Source organism: Dipodomys spectabilis, unplaced genomic scaffold (assembly GCF_019054845.1).
Source record: "Dipodomys spectabilis isolate Male_0828 unplaced genomic scaffold, ASM1905484v1 ptg000001l, whole genome shotgun sequence".
In the NCBI taxonomy this organism is placed as follows: Eukaryota; Metazoa; Chordata; class Mammalia; order Rodentia; family Heteromyidae; genus Dipodomys; species Dipodomys spectabilis.
In genome coordinates, this window is record NW_024870678.1 from 22579654 (window position 1) to 22599980 (window position 20327).

At 39.2% G+C, this 20327-nt stretch overlaps 1 protein-coding gene across 2 annotated transcripts in view; it reads left to right on the forward strand.

Moving 5' to 3' along the window:
- Nucleotides 1–20327, forward strand: part of Pde7b (phosphodiesterase 7B) — a 307803-nt gene that overhangs the window by 148795 nt on the left and 138681 nt on the right. The window contains exon 1 of one of the 2 annotated variants that reach the window (XM_042702571.1): nucleotides 11274–11552. The exons of the other annotated variant lie outside the window; for it this stretch is intronic. Within the exon in view, the coding sequence (XP_042558505.1) occupies nucleotides 11315–11552 (238 nt within the window). The 5' untranslated portion in view covers nucleotides 11274–11314. Of the gene's footprint in view, nucleotides 1–11273; nucleotides 11553–20327 lie in introns of those variants that run through there. 2 annotated transcript variants of the gene reach the window in all.

Genomic DNA, 20327 nt, shown 5'->3' on the forward strand with positions numbered 1-20327 from the left:
CAGATCGGAATGGCCACATGGACTGTTGTCCATGCAAAAAGTGACCCAAGTTATTTCCTTAACACTTGGAAACATTTAAGGCTCTGTTTCTTTCCATTTCTGGTCAAGCTGTTTAGAAACAGATGCAGCTGGCACTGTGGTGTGGTAAGCAGCTTACTAACTGGCTCCAAAAGGAAAATATCTGTTCAATATCTTGGGTGAGTCTGTAGAGCCAATCGATGACCAATTCCACAATGTCATTTTCTGGTGCTTCAGAGACTGGAATTAAGGTCAGAGACAACAGAATCACGGCTGCAATTTTATTTACCTATTATTTCATCTGCTCGGATGATCTTCCACTGCTAAGCCCAACAGGTTCAGTACACAGCAGTGGTCATCACAGTGATGGTCCAAGGTCAGTCCATGAGGAATACAGTCACCTTTACCATAACCTTCATCAAGAAAGTATTGAAGTGAGCCAGGCCTGGAACACTGCCTGTAATCCCAGCACTCAGGAGCCTGAGTCAAAAGGATCTAGAGGCCAGCCTGGGCTATGCAATGAGACCCTGGTTCAAAAGGAAAGAGATGGAGATAGAAAGACAGATTGGAAAGAAGAGGGAAGAAGGAGAGAGAAAAATAATTTTCTTGACGTTTTTGTGCATGAACTGTAAGTGCGGCTGAGTTCATAAGACAAGGTGAGTGGGAGCCTGTTTTTGAAAGCATTGAATTTCCCATAAAGGGATTTGGACTACTTTTGCATTCTCCATGTGTCAAATTAATATAAATAGTTGGCATCACTTTTCATATGTTATGTATCTGAAAATAACCTGATTATATGTCAAAGCCATGATACAACTTTTAAAGATAAACAAGATTTGATTGAGTTTTTAATGGCTAGTGAGAGGTTTCAGGAACGCAGTAGGAGTTCAATTAACTACCTCCTCAAAGTTTGAAAGCAGGAGAAAAGAATGACAGCATTAAAAGATATTGACTAAAAGCCTATTTTTTAAGCTGGATGTGGTGTGATATACTATAATCTCTGATACTTGGGATATGGAGGTAAGAAGATTGTAAGATGGAGACCAGTCTGAACAACTTGGTAAACTCTGTCTTAAAAAATAATAATAAAATAAAGGCCTAGTTTTGTGATTCTGAAGTTGAGCCCCCATATGCTCATTAAGAAGAAACATGAACATTTTTTAACAGACCGGTATACTTTACCGTGCATTTTAATGAGCAAAGGAATGTAAAAAGTAGCAGACCACAGAATGAATTCGAGGAGGTGATCATGAAAGACAAAGAATAGATAGCTCAAGAGATCAAATAAGAGTAGAGGAACACCAATTAGTATATCCTAGAGACAAAAAGACACACAAGCACCCAGGCGCTGGTGGCTCACACCTGTAATCCTAGCTTCTCAGGAGACTGAGATATGAGGATTGCGGTTCAAAGCTAGCCCAGGCAGGAAAAGACTGTGAGACTCTTATCTCCAATAAACCACTCAGAAAACCAAAAGTGGTGCTGTGGCTCAAGTGGTAGAGTGCTAGCCTTGAACTGAAGAGCTGAGGGATAGTACACAGGCCGAGTTCAAGCCCCACGACTGACAAAAGAAAAAAGAAAAAAAGATACATAACATTTTAGGTAACTTACAGGATGAAAGAAACAAATTATCACTAGAGTTTTGAGTGGGAAATGGGGAAAAAAAGAAAAACTCTTAGGGAATCTTGAATTGCTATCAACTTTTGTAGTGTGGAGGAGTTTTTCTTGCTTTATTTCTTTGGATATGATACTATTGTTGCTGCAGCAACACCTTACAACAATAAAGAAGAAGGATTTGGTAGGAATCCCTACATAGTATTATGTAGAGTTTGTTGAATATAGTATATAGTAAATGTGTTCCCTTTATTCTTACCCTCAATTCTCCTGCCATTAAAGAGGACAACTTCTAAAACCCTGTAACTGAATAGGGATGCTATTAATTGTTAATATGATATCTTCCAACTTTCTCTGTCTTCTTTTCTAAATATTCCTCCTGAATAAGAGAAAATATAGGTGTACATCACCATAGAGAAGCACTTAGGCTTAGAAAGAACCAAGAAAGATAATGGAAAAAAAATAAACAGCAAACTGTGTTTCCAATTATCAACAGATGCTTTCATTTATTCTAAGCGTTCTTGTTTAGTTAACTGTACAAATTTTTAATCATATAAATGTGGTGGCATTCTAGCCTCCTGCTCTTTGTTACCCATATCTTCCAGCTGATTTCACATGCCTCTAGCTTCTGGCATGACTTTCTCATAAATACTATGACTGGAACTGCATGGTACCTGTTAAAATGTGCAGTTAGTGGTACAGTTTATTTGACTTTGTGTGTGTGTTGTGTGTGTTGTGTGTGTTGTATGTGTGTGTGTGTGTGTGTGTGTGTGTGTGTTTTGCTAAGACAAAAATGAGAGATGGCACTGCGGTACATTTATCTGAGTCAGCAGCATGGTTGGCCACTAGCTATAATGCCATGAATGCCTCTTTTCGTTTTTTCCATCGTTATTTCTTTGTGGAATCATCTGCTCACCATTCATTCATGCTTAGACTATTACAGTGGGAAAGATTACCAGACTCCATTTCGAAGTCCACTTTGCATAAAACTTTAAAAACTTAAATGAAGGAACTAGTCTTGGTGAGAATATCCCCAGTGAAGGAAACCCAAGACTCAGAGCTTTTCCTATATTCTAATCATTCTGAGTAGAGTAATCTTAATCAGGGAGTAAGAAAATGCCAGAAAGGAGAGGTGGCAAATTTTATTTTTTTATTATGCTTATACTGGGGCTTGAACTCAGGGCCTGGGTACTTCCCATTAGCTGTTTCACTTAAGGCTAGGGCTCTATTACTTGAACCATAGCTTTTCTATGAGAATTTTGCTAGTTCACTGGAGTTAAGAGTCCCATGAACTTTTCTGCTGAACTGGTTGTGAACAGTGATCCTCAGCTCCCAGTCTCCTGAGTAGTTAGGATTATAGGTGTGAGCCACTGGCACGGGTGGAATGACAAATATTGGCTGAAGTTTTGTTAGATATCTGATGAAAAGTGACTTTTTCCATATATTTTTTATTATAAAAATACTGTACAGTGGAGTTACATTAGTAGGGTAATGAGTACATTTCCTATCAAGCAGTGTTACCTCCTCCTTTGTTTTTCCCCTACCATTCCTTCCCCCCCGCCTCCTAAGTCCTCCCTCCCCCCCCTCAAAATTGTAAAGTTTGTTTTCAACATAGTGTCTTGTACATCTCATTGTTACACTGGGTCAACCTGTATCCTTATTTAAGCATTTTGTTATATCACTTCCTCTCCCCCAAATTATAAAAATGTATATACAAGATGCAGGACACTGGAATCAGATACAGTGAAAACAGGGATTATACCTTGGGGGAAGAACATACAAAAGAAATAAAAGACTCACACAGTGCATTATAAGTACATTAAAAACAATAGCAAGAAAGAAAAAACCACTTGTATTCCTATCTTGGGGTTCATTTCTCTTAACATCATCTTATATGGTCATATGTACATAGCTTTTGACCTTTTGGGCTTGTCCTAGCCATGTACTAGTTATTGCAAATAAGGGAAGCCATGGGACCTATGTTTCTTTGAGCCTGACTTACTTCACTTAATATATTTGTTTCTAAGTCTTTCCATTTCCTAACAAATGGGTAGATGTCATTCTTTCTGATGGAGGCATATAATTCCATTTTATATATATATATATATATATATATATATATATATATATATATATATATATATATCACATTTTCTTGATACATTCATCTACTGAGGGGCAGGCATCTGGGTTGGCTCCATATCTTGGCGCTATGGTGAATAATGCTGCAATAAACATGGTTGTGCTGGTAGCTTTGGTATGATCTTGTTTGTGTTCATTCAGGTAAATGCCCAAAAGTGGGGTGCTGAGTCATAGGGGAGCTCTATGAGGACTCTTTTGAGGAACCTCCATACTGCTTTCCAAAGTGGTTGAACAAGTTTACACTCCCATCAACAATGCATAGGGTTCCCTTTTGGCCACATCCTCTCCAGCGTCTGTTGTTACTAGATTTCTTGATTATAGCCATTCTAACTGGGGTGAAGTGGAATCTCAATGTTGTTTTGATTTGCATTTCTTTTATGGCTAGAGAGGTTGAGCATTTCTTCATGTCTATTGGCCATTCCTATTTCCTCTTCAGAGAAGTCTCTCTTTAAGTCTTTAGCCCATTTATTTATTGGGATGTTGTTTCTTTGAGGATTTGTTGTTGAGAGCTTTAATTTTTTGAGTTCTAAGGATATTTTAGATATGAGACCCTTGTCCATTGTATGGCTAGTGAAGATCTTCTCTAAATCCATAGGCTTCCTATTGATCTTGCTAGCTAGTCCTTTGCCATGCAGAAGCTCTGCAGCTTCATGCAATCCCATTTGTCCAACCTTTCTTTGATTTGTTGTGTTTCTGGGTCTCTATTAAGAAAACTTCAGCCTGTGCTAAGGAGCCCTAGAGTTTCTCCTATTCCTTCCTGTAATGTTTTCAGGCTGTCTGTTTTTATTTTGAGGTCTTTGATCCATTTGGAGTTGATTTTGGTAAAGGGGAAAAGTGACTTTTTAAAATAGCATTTAGTTAGAAATTTCTTTTAGACTCTATCATAAGCGTTGATCATAATGGCTTATACCTAATAGTTGACCTTGTCTTTAAAGTTAACCCATAGGGGAAAAGAAATAAATGAAACCAAATTAAAAAGGCAAGCAATGTTAAGTTGAATGTCATGAAAATCTCTGAACACAACCTTGGTTCTTTCCCAGAAATTCCTGTTGCTCATTTCTCTAGAGAGTACTTGACCTCAGCCAACATGATTGTTTTTAAAAGTTTTAATTGACTTACCTGTAAAGAATGGGACATTTGCTCCAATTCTTTCCTGAATTCCTGATACAAAATGAACAGAAAATAGCTGTCACTTGTGAGAGCTATGGTCTTGTCATTCAGTGTGGTCACAAGATCATATCCCTGTGTCCTCAGGGAACTTGCTAGAAATGCAGTCTCGGATCAATCCCTAAACAGACCTACCAAGTCACAATCAACTTTCATGTACACATTAACATGTACCATTCAGAGATACTTTTTGCTATAATATATCATAACTGCCAGCAAGTTATAGGTGAAAGAGAGAAGAGGAAATAATAAAGAACCCTTAAAAAGGTTGGCAAGATTAGATTCTAAACATGTAGGGCAGTTGAAACTTTCTCCTTCCAAATTGACTTTGAACTCCATAAATGAATATTATCAAGGGTGAAGATTGTTGGAGGGCTTTATTCCTTACTTTTCTTTCCTTTTGTGGTATTGTTTTATATCAATAATCTTTCTATATCTTTTTGGAGAGCTCGTTTATTTTTACTATACTAAGGGGGAAGCCTCCTTCCTGGTGTTTTCCAGCAGTTCTTTGAGAATAATCTCCCTTCTACCCTCCTTAGAGTCTTCTGAGCCCTTCCTAATTATTAAGAGCTTTTAGAAGTTATGCACAATATCTACACAGAAAGGAAAATGTCAATATATATTTCTGGCTTTGATTGGACTACTTTTTAAGTTGTATATTTGGTTTAATAAATGCACTTCTTTAAAAAAAAAAAAAAAAAAAAACTTACCTCTGTGCATGGTGGACTGTGCTTGTAATCCCAGCAATTTGGAGGCAGAGACAGTGAGGATTATGAGTTCGAAGCCAGCCTGGGCTACATAGTAAGATCCTGTCTCAGAGAAGAAGAAGGAGCAGGAGGAGGAGAAGACTAAAATAGAGATTAGTTAAGATCATCTGAAATTCTAAAATTCTTTGAAGAATAAAGAACCCCAGGCCAAAAATTAAAAAGAGTGAGACTCTCATAAGTTTGTCTAGGGAAATGAGGCCAGTAGGCAGGCTGAAGACACATGCTCACTACCAGAGCATATGTCACAAAGCTGTGTAACTCACAAACATCAAACATACCCATTAGTTATTGTGGAAACTCGATTCCCCATCAAGAGAACGTGCGCAGTAGAACTTCAGCACTAAAGAAGCCACGATAACCATCTCACAAGCTTCGCCCTAGATATGAATTCTAGATTTCTGCACCTCCAAAATACAGTTGCAATTTCTATGATCACGTTTCTATGATCACACATTGTTCTTTATCTATCTGCTCATTCACACACCAATGTTTTTGCTTGCCTTTGTCTGCTTTCCTTCATTAAAATCTCTTACTATTTTCCCATGGGTCACTCTCACATTTCTCTGTTCACTACTTCTGCCTTTGCTTTCATGGGGAACGGGAACTTCCGAAGAGACTTACTTCAAGTTTGGTTGGATTTGGCTTTTCTACTTCCTAATCAATTCCTTAAAGAGTGTAGCCAAACTTTGCATTTAGATAAATTATCAAGTAAGATGTCTTAGAAGAATTTAAAATAATAATATTAAATTCATAGTGTATTATCATTTTAAAAAGAGCTCATGTTTCAATCTTACCCTAATTCCTGTATGACCCCAGTGTGGTGGAAAAAATTCTTATTTCTCTCATACCCATTTATAGATAAGGCATTAGGCTTAAGGCAAAGCTTGGTGCTGACTACAGATTGAAACCTGGCCTTTATAAACATAAAGCCAATAGTCTTAGAGGGTTACCTTGGAGATTTCATTGCTGTAGCTGTTTAGAAACAAACAAACAGGTAACCCAACTATGAGATGTGTCCTCTACCACCACTTAAGATTCTTCACAGTCAGAAAACCCCACAAAGCCTGAAGTTAGAGGCCATTTGTCACATGCCATGACATCAAATGTTCAGTTACGGGGGAGAACAGGAACCCATCCATGTTCACCAGCAGCGGAGAGCCAGGGGAGGAAAGTAAGTCTGCTTGCCATGTTGATCTCAAAGCTTGTGACATTGGACTCACTTGCTGCTGGAAAATCCTCAGAGATAGTAAACTTAGCATTAGACAAGATATACAAAGCCAGGATAGAGGTCTGATGCAAGCTGTAATCCTAGTTTTTTCCCTTTAGATAGATAGATAAATAGATAGATAGATAGATAGATAGATAGATAGATATATTATTATTATTATTAACAATAGCAGCAACAATAACAGAAGAGATTACTGGCAACAAAACCCTGGATCTAGGCAATGGAGTCCAGCAGGTCCCAGAACATGAGGAAGTGCTGTCACAGGAGAGTCTCCCTGATGATCCTGTCCTCTCAGTGAAGTTAATGCATGTTTTCAGAGTGAGTTAGAGTTAGAGATCCATTGGGTATCATTTAGACATCTGCTGTGACATGAAATTATGACTATCAGGTCAACCCATCTGCTTCTCCCCACCTTGTCTTTCCTCATCTTGCCCTACCTTCTCTTCCCATTCCCTATGTGACAATGGAAATGTGCACTGCCATGTATGGTCAGTCTGGAGACCAAATCCTTTTCCCTACTTGCTGGCATTGTTCCTTGAGATTAACTAAGGCTAAAGCTATTACATTTCTATTTCTCCTGAAAGACACTGTAAATTATTTGAGCTTCTTCTACTCAGACTACATTAAACAAAGTCGAAAGACCTGTTTTTCTTCCCCTGCTCATTTTAGATTGCATTTGGAATTACATTTGTGAAAACAAGGTGGTCCTAATTGTGTAGGGTTTTTTTTTTGGGGGGGGGCAGAGAGAGAGAGAGCATATGTTTATGCATTTATATCTGAACTGAATTGATGGAAAGTCCAGAAGAAAATGACTAAACTCCCTCAATGGCCTGCACTATTTTCTTTAAAAATGAATAAATAAATAAGAGAGATGAGAGTCAATAAGAAAGTAAGCATACTTCTGAAATAACTGGAGTGAGATTTTCATTAAGATGAACTTTTAAGATTCTACAGATAGATTCAAAAGAGGCAATGAATACAGGTTTCTAAGTTCGTGTTATAAACCTACCTTCCCTGAAAGGCATATAAGTATTTCACATTGTTAAGATGTTATTTTTTAAATCCTATCTAATCTCAGTTTCCATTACGAACAAGCTATTTTGACTTGGCAAATATTCGTTCCCTTTTCTTTCGCTGAAGAAGAGAGAACTCTGTTTTCCACTTAATGGGATGTTAGATTGACTCACAATGCCGAAACAAAGAACTTGCTTATGTTAGAGACTTAATCTTAACATTTCTTGTCTATAGCACATTAATTACTGATATTAACATTTATAAGAAGTCTTACACTTCAGATAAATGAGACTTTGCTTCATGATTCCTCTGAGCATAGAATGCCTCCACCTTTTTCCCCCATGCCTAGTAATCCAGACTTCTGGCTGTAGAGAAAAATAGAGCAAGATAAACAATCAAGTAAAGGGAAGATCAGAGCTTTATTAGCTTTCTTTTTCAAGGTAACTAGCTGGAAGACCAAGGAGAGCAGGCCTATGAGAAGCGAGGTAAAAATGTAGTAAAACATAGTGGCATAGTGTGGCAGAGATTTGTGTGTGTGTGTCCAGTAAATACTAATATCTCAACAGTCCGTCTCAGTCTCCTAAGCCTCCAGTTGAGCCAAAAATCTGAGCCAAGCTTTCTCGCAAGATTTCCTGTACTTCCTGTTTCTATGTGAGCCAGAAATACCATGAGAACGACCTTTCTTGTGGTATTTTTGCACTTCTACTCTGGGATGAAGATAATCCCATATTGGGGAAAAACTTTTAAATTATGCAAACATTTTCACCTTTCAAGCCTTCTAAAGTGGGTTACTCCTTAGCAATGAAAAGTTGAAATAGTGTTTGCTTGGCCCTAACTCCTATCCCATAGGAAGTAGTCAAGTTCGATGATCCAACATTTTGTAACGTTTCCTGAATATTTATATAAGGGAATATGTAAAACAGTATAGTGGATACAGTTGAAATTTATACCCTTGGATTATGTTTAAAATCAGTACTAAAGAAATGTGCAGTTCTTAATGCAGTCATGCGTGTGATATGTTATATCATATGGTTGTTTTCTTTGTTGTTCCTCACCCCTTTGTTCCAAGGGTCAGGATATCCTGGTGCTATTGCAAAATAACTGAACAAAAATAAAAATAGTCCAACACTTAGGGAACTCTTCAGTTGTTTTGTCAAGGAAGTTTGTGACTGAGGAGTGAGTTTAAGACATTTTTCAGGAAACATGGTGATGGGATACAGCAGCTTACATGTGATTATTAAATAAAATTGTCTCCATCCTAGACAGCCTTGGATGGGAAAGGCTGTCAAACTGTGAGGAGGAATGTGTCGCTGCAGAAATCCTTTCAATCCTCACAAAGAGGGAAATAAAGAAGGTACATCCTCCTGAGAAAGCAGATCACAGATTCCTCTCTCGTTGAGTTAGACGATTAGCTGCTAGTTACAAGAATTAGTCACTCCAAACTGCCATGTTAAAAGTTCACAGAAAGTAGTGTCTTCAAATGTTTTTCATTATTGTTTTGCACCCTCAAAGGGATTTGGTCTTTTTTGCACTTATTAGGAAAGAAAATAATTTTGCTAGTATATGTTCCCAACCAGAACCAAAAGAAAAAAGAAAATTCACTTAATTCAGTGTGGAAAACCAAGCTTATTAATGATGGGTTGAGAGGAATAATAAGATTATTGTAGGCTTTCCTACTTTCAATGTTTTAAAAATAATGAAGTGAGAGCAATGAAAACAAAATACACTCTCCAGGTTTTCCTCTCCTTTCTCCAAACCTCCTTCATGCTCCCCTAAAGAAACATCAAATGATTGTGTGATCAACCAGGCCTGAAAGGAATGTAGAACAGGAGCAACAGATTGTACGTCGACAAAATAGAGTGCCAAACAAAACAAAGCCCTGTGCAAGGCAGAGATGTGAAGAAAGCACTAAGATGGGCTTGTTACAATGTCCTTGGAGAAAACAGGGGCTATCCACATGAATGGCCAAGTTCAAATCACTCCTACAAACCCAATTTGTTGACAAAAGTACCAAGCATAATACTACCCACTTTCGTTGATGTCCAAGGCCTTTCACATAAGCGACAGGGGGCATGTCTTGCTGCTGTGTTGCTTCTGACTTCCAGGGTTAGTGCCTTCATCTCAGAGCTCCAGGAAACAAGAGGCTGACCCACTGTTGTCCTCAATTCCCCACTCTCAGATGGGGACACAGTAGTCAGTGGCCCAGATATTAAGTTCACAATGATCGCTCTCTCTCTCTCTCTCTCTCTCTCTCTCTCTCGCTCACTCTCTCTCTCTCTGTAAAATGACTTCCACACTTTCTTCCCTGTCTTTTCACTACCAGTTATGCCCCCTTAGGAATATGCTTTAAAATGATGACTTTTCTTTAAACCAAGCTTTTTACCATCTCTAGGCCAAGTGTCCAGAGTATACAAACCCACTGCACATATACACGGGGACCTTGACACTTCCCTAATGCACTTCTTTCAAGTTAGCTTTGGAATGTGATTCAGTGTTATTTCCCTTCCAGCTCAAGGGCAGCTGAGGTTACAAAGGGATTTGACTAAGAGGCCAAAACTTGGTTAGTTTGCTGAGAACCAAATGACAGCAAAGTGGGAGGAGTGTGGAGAAGGAGGGAGAATGTTTGAACTGGGTCCTGAGGATCTCAGTCTGGATACAGTGGCTGGGCAAGGTGCCCCCCTCCACATACACACCAGGCCTTCCTCCACTGAAGCAGCTGCCCACTGGTGCCGTGGATGCTTAGCTCTTTTATTGTTTAGTTTTTTTCTGGGAGCTTCTTGGGGCTTGCAGCATTCCAGCCTGAAAGGCTGCACCCCAAGCAGTGGCTTTGCCTGACATCTCGGGGAGGGGGGGAGCTCCACTTCTGAGCCTGAAGCCCTTCAGAGCTCAGCCACCTGACAAACTCTGACAAGCACGAAAAGCCAACTGAACACAAACAAATCCAGAGGAAGAGGAGGGAGAAGCAAAGGCTACCATCTCAGTGGCTTTCCTCTTTCCCCCTGCTGTCGTTCCAGCTGTAGCCTGGGATTAATTAAGTGCTGTGAACTCAGTGCCTGGGAGAGGAAGCGGGAAAGCACTCTCTCTCTAAGGAGGGAGTAGAGCCATAGCTCCTCACCCGCGAGCCCCTAGCCAGCGTGGGTGCAGGTTCTGGCGAGCCCAGAGAGGCTATGCCAGGCTGGAGGAAGCTTGGCTTTCCAGAGCTGCAGAGGGTTTCACCGGGGGCTGCCTACCCCTGCCCAGGAAGAATTTCCCGTCTGGTGGCAGCAGCCCGGGCCCCAGCAGCGGCAGCCCGAGCTACAGCGGCGGCGGCGGCGGCGGCGGCGGCAGCGGCAGCCCTACCTCCTTTTCTGGGGAACAGGGCAGAATGCCTGTGCTAGAGCGGTATTTCCACTCGGCAGAGCTAGGCAGGAGGTGGCCGGCCCCAGAAGGTGTGCTGCCCTCCACCCTCTGCGGCCGGCCCGGGTGCCAGCAGGGGCCGCTGCCCGGGGACTTGCCAGAGATGATCAGAATGGTAAAGCTGGTTTGGAAATCCAAAAGTGAACTACAGGCAAGCAAGCAGAGAGGCATTCTGGAACACGAAGATGCTCTTCAGAGCTTTGCAGGTAAACGGACCGTGCGGTGTGGAAGGTGCAGGGGCTGCTTCTGATCACTTTTGATCCCTACTTTGCAGAATCCTAAAGGTCATCGAAAGGGGGAAAGGAAGCTAAGTGGTACAAAGAGTACAAGGGCTGGGACTTGCCAACGATTGCGCTGGGTTAGAAGTGCATGTTAGGATGAAGAGTGATACGGTAGGAGGGGCATTGCATTGGAAATTGAGAAACCCGATTTCTGGGCTCCGTGTGCAGCAGGTCTGGTCCAAGCTTCGATCAGTCAGATTTCCTGAGGTCCAGTCCCCAAGAGGAGAGGTGAAATAGGGTGATGCTTCTTAATGCTCATCCTGACTCTGACATTTTTTGTCAACAAGTTAGAGATATGTTTCCAACAGAAGATTTTCTTGGAGCTGCTTTTTTTTTCTTCCAAAATGATATTTCAGATATATATATAGATAGATAGAGAAATATATATTTCAGATATCTATATATCTATAGATATCTGATATTTCAGATATCTATATATCTGAAATATATCTATCTATCTATATAGATATTCAGATATTCCAATTGTTAAGTAGGTAACTACGGCATGGCTGATGTTCCCAGACCTTAGTTTTGTCTGCATGCCCCATATGTCCTAAGCAAGTTGGTAAACTTTCTTGCCTCAGTTTCCCCTTTGAGAAGTGATAATAATCGAAACAGCCCCGTTGAAGTGAGGAGAAAGAGCTCACCCACAAATGTGGAAATGATGAATCATAGGGGTTCTGTCATATTATAAGAATGTGCAGTGTGGGGGACAGTTGTGGGGAAAGCCTGCTATGTTTCTCCCAGTGGGTGCAGGGCAGAAAGATGCCTGGGAGCTCTGTAAAAGACCCCCACGGGCTCTGTAAGCCACACAATGCCATCGCTGACTGCAAGATGCTCTCTTCTTTTGGAGAAAATATTGGTAAACATTTGGAAAGCAGTGGGTTCACTTGAGAAGGACAAGAGTACATTTCAAGACAGCATTGAAGATGAGGGATGGAGAGATAGACCAGACACACAGAGACTAAGCTATAAAAACTTTACAAAAACTTATGACAGAAACCTCTGTGCAGTTAAGTTGCCTAAAATATCTGAACAAGTACTATTTAAAAAGTAAAACTCTAGACCTGAAAAGACATGAAGAGGAGAGATAAATGTTGGTCTCTAGTAAACAATGAGGACTTGAGGACTTAGAAAAGCGAAGGAAACCAATCAGACTGAGGTTTGTGTAGAATTTGGAAGATGGGAGCCCATAGAAATGGGTCTTGGTCAGAAGATATGGGGCAATGCAAAAGCCATTGCATATTTCATGTGAATAGGGCAAGAAAAATGGAGAAAGCCACCTGGGAAGAAAATGGAACTATGACACTTCAACTGTTAACCATATTGGTTTGTTTCATGAAATTAAGTGATTAAAACTCCTATTTCCTATGGCACCCTTTGATGAAACTACCTAATTCAACAAATGTTGTCATATCTGTAGGGATATGTGTATATTACTATTTCCATCATGTATTATTAATATCACATACTCGCACAAATTACTATTGTCTAGCTCAGAGATGAGGGGGTCAGCTTTCAGGTATGAACATGAAACTCTCTCATCCAGCAGCAGAAGGCTCGACGATGAGCCCTGGAGATGAAATGCTTTACTTTCCAAATTGCCTCTTGTTCCTCATTCATTGTGTCCTCCCAACACAGGTGCTCCAACTGTGCCACTTCCACCACTCAAGTATGGCAGTGAGGCCCAGGAGCATCTATAGTGTATTTCAAAAACAGTCTAGCATTTTTCTCTGTCTGAAAGCGATGTTTTGTCAGTTTTCAGTTATGTATGGAGGCTTATGGTAGACTTCAAAAATAAACACAAAATCTCTCTTTCTCTCTCTCTCTCTGTCTCTCTCTCTCTCTCTCTCTCTCTCTCTCTCTCTCTCTCTCTCTCTCTCTCCCCCCTCCTTCCTTCTCCTTCTCTCCACTCCTCTGAATCTCACCTTTGCTTCCATCTCCTCAGAAACAACTTTAATGAAATAACTTACCAGGCATCAGGTGTTGCCTCTCTCCAAGCATTGCCATGCACTTAGAGTGCTTCTAGTTGGCTCAGCCAACTGAGCACTATAAAATCTAATTCAATCATCCCTGGGCTCATCTTCCTCAATAGTCACATTTTCCTTCAGCTTTGCTGTCTTTATTACACAGGTGTCTAATATGTTGCATATATAGCATACAACATTTTAGCCAGGCTTATAACTGAAAACAGTAAAAATGAAATAGTATAAATTCTGTGTATATTTGGACTGCCTATGATAACAAATGAAGAGGTTTCAGTGCTTAGAAGCCATGAAATTGCAGAAAATCTGAATTGGACCAATAGCGCTTCATAGGCCCCTAGAGAACATTGTTGCTGATTCTTACTATATTTAACATAACCTTAAATTTTTCTTTTATTTTCCCCCATGAGGGGCATGATTATTTTGCTCCTGCTTCTTAGACAACACTGAAACTTTGTTCTTCACAAGTGAAATACAAAAATATTTTGAGGTATTTTTTTAGGTAATAAAGGGAGAGAGCAAAAGAAGTTATGGTGAAATAAATATGTAAATATATATTTATGAGAGACTTTAAAATGAAATACACTGAATAATAAGTAATGGAAGGCAAAGGAGGGAAGTGGGCTAGAGAGAGCTAAGTGGCAAGAATGAAGTGATCAGGTGAGGGACAGGGTTAGTCCACTCTATCTTAAGATTAACATTTAGGGGAGACTATTAGATGACTGTTCTATCAGTAGACAGAGGAGGGCAGGGGGAAAAGAAGACTGGTCACTTTCATATTGGAGTTCCTGGCATTGGGCATTGGTCAAGGCTCTGTGTGCTCTAGAAGGGAGTTCTGGCCATTGTTGGCATATTTGAGGTGATAATGTCAATCAGCTCATTGATTGGACCCTATTATTTAACTACATCAAAATTCATATTTTTTTCTCTTCTGATACAAAAGATTTTCAAGTAACCCAAGCTCTATAATTTAGAAATAAGGTGAATCAGAGAGACTTAAACAAGGGAGTCACACTGAAATTGTGTCAGAACCAGAGACATATCTCCATTGGTGACTCTATTGGGCCACAAAACTCCCACAGTCCAAGCAGGTCCAAGGTCATTCAAATTTACATTTAAAGTAGGCTGTGGCTTTCTTAATTGTACGGGGATGGGCAAACATGAGAAGTCATAATGCAAACCTGACAAAATAAGTCAAAGAACTGAGTCTTTTTGACATTTTTCTGCTTGTTTTGAGAGTCTTAGTTTTAGATCCAATGTTCAAAGGCTGGGAAGATCCAGAGTATGGTCTTCTTGATCAACAGGAAGTAACTTACAGCACAGTGATGAGCAAGTGCACCAAGGTGGGGGTGGGGAGAAGGAAAAAGGCTGAGAAGGAACAGGTGGTTTCTCACATGCTGTAAGTACAAATATTACTCCAATTATGATTCTAGTCAGCAATCAGTTTAAGACCAGACATCCCCCAGCAGGAGTTGTTCTTCCTTGAATAAATAATCTGATTTTTGAAATTCAACCGAATGACTGCAAACTCTGCAGCTATGGAACTTGCTTTGCTTTTTGGTGCCTCTGGTCTAAATTTTACATTTTATCTTATTTATTTATTAAGCTTGTTTGCATTTCAATAGCTTCTGGTTCCAGGAAAATGTAAGACATACAACTTTCTCTTAAGAAAAGAAAAAATACAACTCATTTCCCTAGAGCCATTGCAACTTATCCTATACTTCAAGGAGAATAGAAAGAGCCAAAATTTGCTTTCCATCCCTGAATATCAATGTTAGACAACAAAATCTCCAAAAGAGTTCTGCTCCTGAACGCTACAGTTCAAACTTACATATAAAGTACATTTTTTAAATGTTTTCAATTATCAAACATAAATTTAAAATGTTGAAGACTGAACACTGATATTCAATTCAAGGAAAATTGATTTTTATACAGCATAGATTGTGCTATGCAACATAAACTCAGACAATCTATGAATCAAGGGTTTCATGAGAAAAGAACAATTGTGAATTTATGTGAATTTATGCTGTCCACAGCATAGGTGTGAAAATGAGCACTTGTTCATTTAAACTTTTCTATCCACTCAAAATATTGACTATAAACCAGTGAGATTGAAAAACACTTGTAAAAAATCATATAAACTTCAAATATTCATCAGTTCTTAATGATCTCATTCAAAGTAAAATAAATTGCCTTTAGAAAAGACTCAATTAGTCTCAACAGCAGATAATCTGATATGTGTTCCTAATATATTTCTAAAACAACTACTCATAAACAATAGTCTGTTGCTATACTGGATAATAATTACTGATGACTTAATTCATCATCTAAATGGGAATTCAAAATTAAATAAAAACTGGAACACATCATCTCACCTTGACCCAAATCTTTCTTTCACTTGATTTTGTTCTGTGAATGATAGAAACACAGGTTTAAAATGCCATTCTCCAGTTCCCAATACCATAAGAGAGACTCAGAGAGCCAGAATATATTTGCATAACTGAGATTTTAAAGTTTTTCCATCTGGATGATTTGATCATAGTCAAGTTGCTCTGTTGGCACTTTGGTTTCTCCTTTACAAAAAGGTAATGACAATAATAGCATTTTAATATAAGGTTACTATAAGCATCAAGGGAGCTAATACCTAAAACAGTCTAGAAGGAGCTCAGACACTACTACATTCTCAGTAATGGTAAGGAAATAAGAATTCTGAGTGTTCATGTTAGTTTCTCAATACCTTTTCCCTCCTCTCTATTCAGTAACAAGATTCTTGGTCAAGCCTTACATTGTTTTATCTATTATCTGTGGTAGCCTCCAATTCCAGTCCTTCTCTACCCCTGTCCCTCTTCTGTCTATTCTGCAATTAGAGGTATCAATAATGTTGCAATTAAAAAACAAAACAATGTTCTCAACCCTCCAATGATTTCTCAGTATTTGCAAAGAGAAGCCAAATTCTTCCGCCCTGCATTCAAAGCTCTCCCCACTTTGCTAATCATATTTGTCATTATGATGCTCTGAGCACTCGTATTCTACCCAGACAAGCATTCCACTACTTCCTATTTTGTTCTCTACTCAATGTTCCTAATGCTTAAAATTACTTCCCTCCATGTTCCCAATTTCTCCAGATTCCTTAATGTTATTCCCGAATGCCAGTCCCTTTAAAAAGCCTTCCTGAGGTCACTGAAGAAAAATACAGCTGGACCTCCATACCTGTGGGTTCTGAATTGTGAAGGGAAAATAAGAATAATTTGTTGGGCTGGGAAGGTGGCTCAGTGGTAGAGTGCTTGCCTTACATGCCTGAGGCCCTGGGTTCGATTCCTCAGCACCACATAAGCAAAAAGAAAAAAGCCGGAACTGGTAGAGTGCTAGCCTTGAGCTGAAGAGCTGAGGGACAGCGTGCAGGCCCAGAGTTCAGGCCCCACGACCAGACCCCACCCCAAAAAAAGAATAATTTGTTAAATGTCTACATAGCAAGAAAAAATGTTTGGCATTATTCCCTAAGCAATAGTATAATGACTGCACAGCTTTGACATTGCATGAGGAATTACCTATAATGTAGACATGAAAGAAGGTATGGGAGGGTTTGCATGGCCTATGTACAAACAGAGCCATTTTCCAGAAAGGACATAAAGCATCAAAGGACTTGGGGTCTCTGTAGGAGGAGGGGATCCTAGAGCTGATGTCCTCTGGGTGACCAGGAGCGACACTCGTCTGTGTCTTCCTTTCTTGTATTCTCTCCAGACTTTCTTTGTATTTATTTTATAGAAAATCACTTTATTTTGCTGTCATTAGTGTACATTTCCTTCTGCTCCTCCTCAACTCCCTGTTCTTTGGGAATCTGGAGAACATTCTTTGTATTCTTCTTTTCATCCTACATGTCAGTCACTCGTACATTTTCATATGTGAAAGAAAAAAAAATAAAGGAAATTATCCGAAGGAATAAAATCACTTACAAGCTGCCATTAAGTGAGTGCACGAATGATTTTTTTTTTCCCCTTGGAACAGATTATTCAGGAAACATGAATTCTAGTTCTCCCTTTTCACGGAATCGTTTTTAAACATATAGCAGAAAATCGGGATTAGTCATTATTGATTTTTAAAATAAAAGAATATACTAGGTGAACTTCAGAACTCAAAACTAATATGAGATAGTTCTTTCTTATGGAGAAGTTTGATTTACTGATAAAGACAAAACTAAAGTTTTGCTCTAAAAGAGTAAATGCATACATTTCAAATTATACATGCATTTCTACACTTCTAAAAGAATTGCTCTGTTCGTGCATTTTGGAGTACTTTACCTACACTAAGAAGCCAAGGCTGTGTCTTTTATAGACAATAAGTCTGTCTATTCTTCGACATAATACAAAAATAGAGTACAGGAGGTAGTGTTCACAGTGTCCTACAGATGAGTTGCGAGGGGATGAAGCTTAATAGAAGGTGCTATTTGCACCTTCTCTGCTGCAATTTATTTGGAAGTAGTTTTTTGTTTTCTTTATTCTTTCCTTTCTTTTTTGTTTTATTCCTTGCTTGCCTTTTTCCTTCCTTTCTCTTTTTCTACATCGTCTGATGTACATGAATAGTAAAACCCTGCCTTCTGCATATTCCCAAAGGAAAAGCATTAGGAACTTTATCATGAAAAGGCCAATTTACTTTCACAGAAGCAATTGAAAGTGTACTCTTTTCTACTACTCATCTTTCTTTAGCTATCAATGTATTTCTAATACGTAGGAAGTATATCACATCTGAAATAGTAAGCAAAACTCCACAGGAAATTTTATCCTTTTTCCCCTCCCTTTCCCCCCCTCCCTTCCTTCCTTTTTTCCTATCTCTTTGTGTCTCTCTGTGTCTCTGTTTCTTTCTCTTGCTCTCCTTCCATAAGTTTCTCTTTAGAATTGACATCTCTAAAATTCTGAGAGGTCACTGCAAAAGATGAGTATTATCCCTTTGAACTTTTCTTAAATCTCCTCAAAATTATCATACACCCCTTCCTTCAAAATCTTTCTCATCTAAGCAGCAAGTATGGAATATAGTACATATTTTATGCATTATAAACTAAGCTGTTATTGTGAGCATTTCTTTATTTCATTGGCTCTCACACAGGTGCTGTGGGTATTCTAGAGTCAATAGATTGAATATCCTTTACAGCAACAAAAGAAAACTTAAAATCACCTTTGTGTGCGAGTAGAAGGCATGGTTGACAAAGACAAAGCAGAGGTCAGCTGCAGATGGCCTGAGTCCAAGGGTCCCCACTGACTGCAGAAAAGCAAAAACACTAGAGAGGAAAAACAGAACAAATTCAACAGAGATTGAGTGGTAATTGCTCCAACTCAGTAATAGAAACAGAAAGATATAAGAGATAAAAACTATAAAATAAAATCAAGAAGGGAGTTTCAATTGGGGATGAGTATAAATCTTTAGTAAAACACTAAAAATGAAAATTAAATAGCCATGGGTTACAAAACTTTGCTAGCTGGATCCTTAGATATTTCTCTGCTTCTAGAATTAAAGCCAAAGGACAAGATTGCATTTCATGCCTCTTTCTCCAAATCTTTAGGGATGGTCCTGAGTATCTCACATAAATCTCTGTACATAATAAGGGGCACTTAAGAAAATCCAAACACACATCCACCTTCAGGGTCTCTAACTGTAACTGATTCATTGGGCTTGCTGAAGGATGTGATTTAGAAAGAGAGGGAAAGAAATAGAAAATCAAGTGGAATAGATGGGGCTGTGACATGGCTCAAGTGGTAGAGCACCTGCTAGCAAGTACAAGGCTCTCAGTTCAACCCCAGATCCACCAAATAGGAAAAAAAAGAAAAGGAAAGGAAAAGGGAAATGAAAGATATAAAACACACACATAAATGAGGAAACAACTGGTATCTAGAACATTGATGTCAGAGATTTCAAATGTCCACAAGGAACCATGTAATAAAATATACTGTTTTCCTTTCCCAACTAATCAAATCCTGCTATTTTACTCATCCTCATGGACAATAAGAAAAATGTAAACTTTCTTAGTATTGTGCTCAGTCTCTTCTGGTTAAATTACTTCTTCTGAATAAACTTTTCTACAAGATGACATTGAGGCGCATGTGGGCCTCAGGATCGCACATACAAATCTACCTGTTTCCTCCACACATCTGCAAGGTGCCATTGGCTCTACCTCTGAGTAGCTCCCCATACTTCCACGGTGTAGACTCCACCTCTCACCTTCTTGAACACACCTTTCTCCTATGCCTTCATCTCTTTTCCATAGGAGAAGGAATTCTCCATCTGGAACTCTATCCACTGGCCAACCTCTCAATATGTTAAAGAGATCTTTACTGTATTACATAATAAAAGAATGAAGAGAATCCCATTGTCTTCCTACAAAGGCTGGTTAATAAGGGTAATAACCCTTATTGTAATAAGGGTTATAACTGCAAGCACACAGTCGTTGTTGCTGCAAACACACACAAAACAATCAAACTGGAAGAAGAAGAAAAAACAATTCGGAATTGTTGTCATTGTTGCTATAATATTCCTAACCTACTAGAGAATCCACTAGGGTACAAAATAATTGACTAAAACACAGCTAATCTTGCCGCGGACCGGGTTCTGTCGGGACGACGAAGGATACCTAGAAGGAACCTGGAATAGGATGGGGAGATGGCAAACAGACAACTCACACACATTAGGAGTGGATACTGAGTGCTGAGTGCTGAGTGCGATTTAA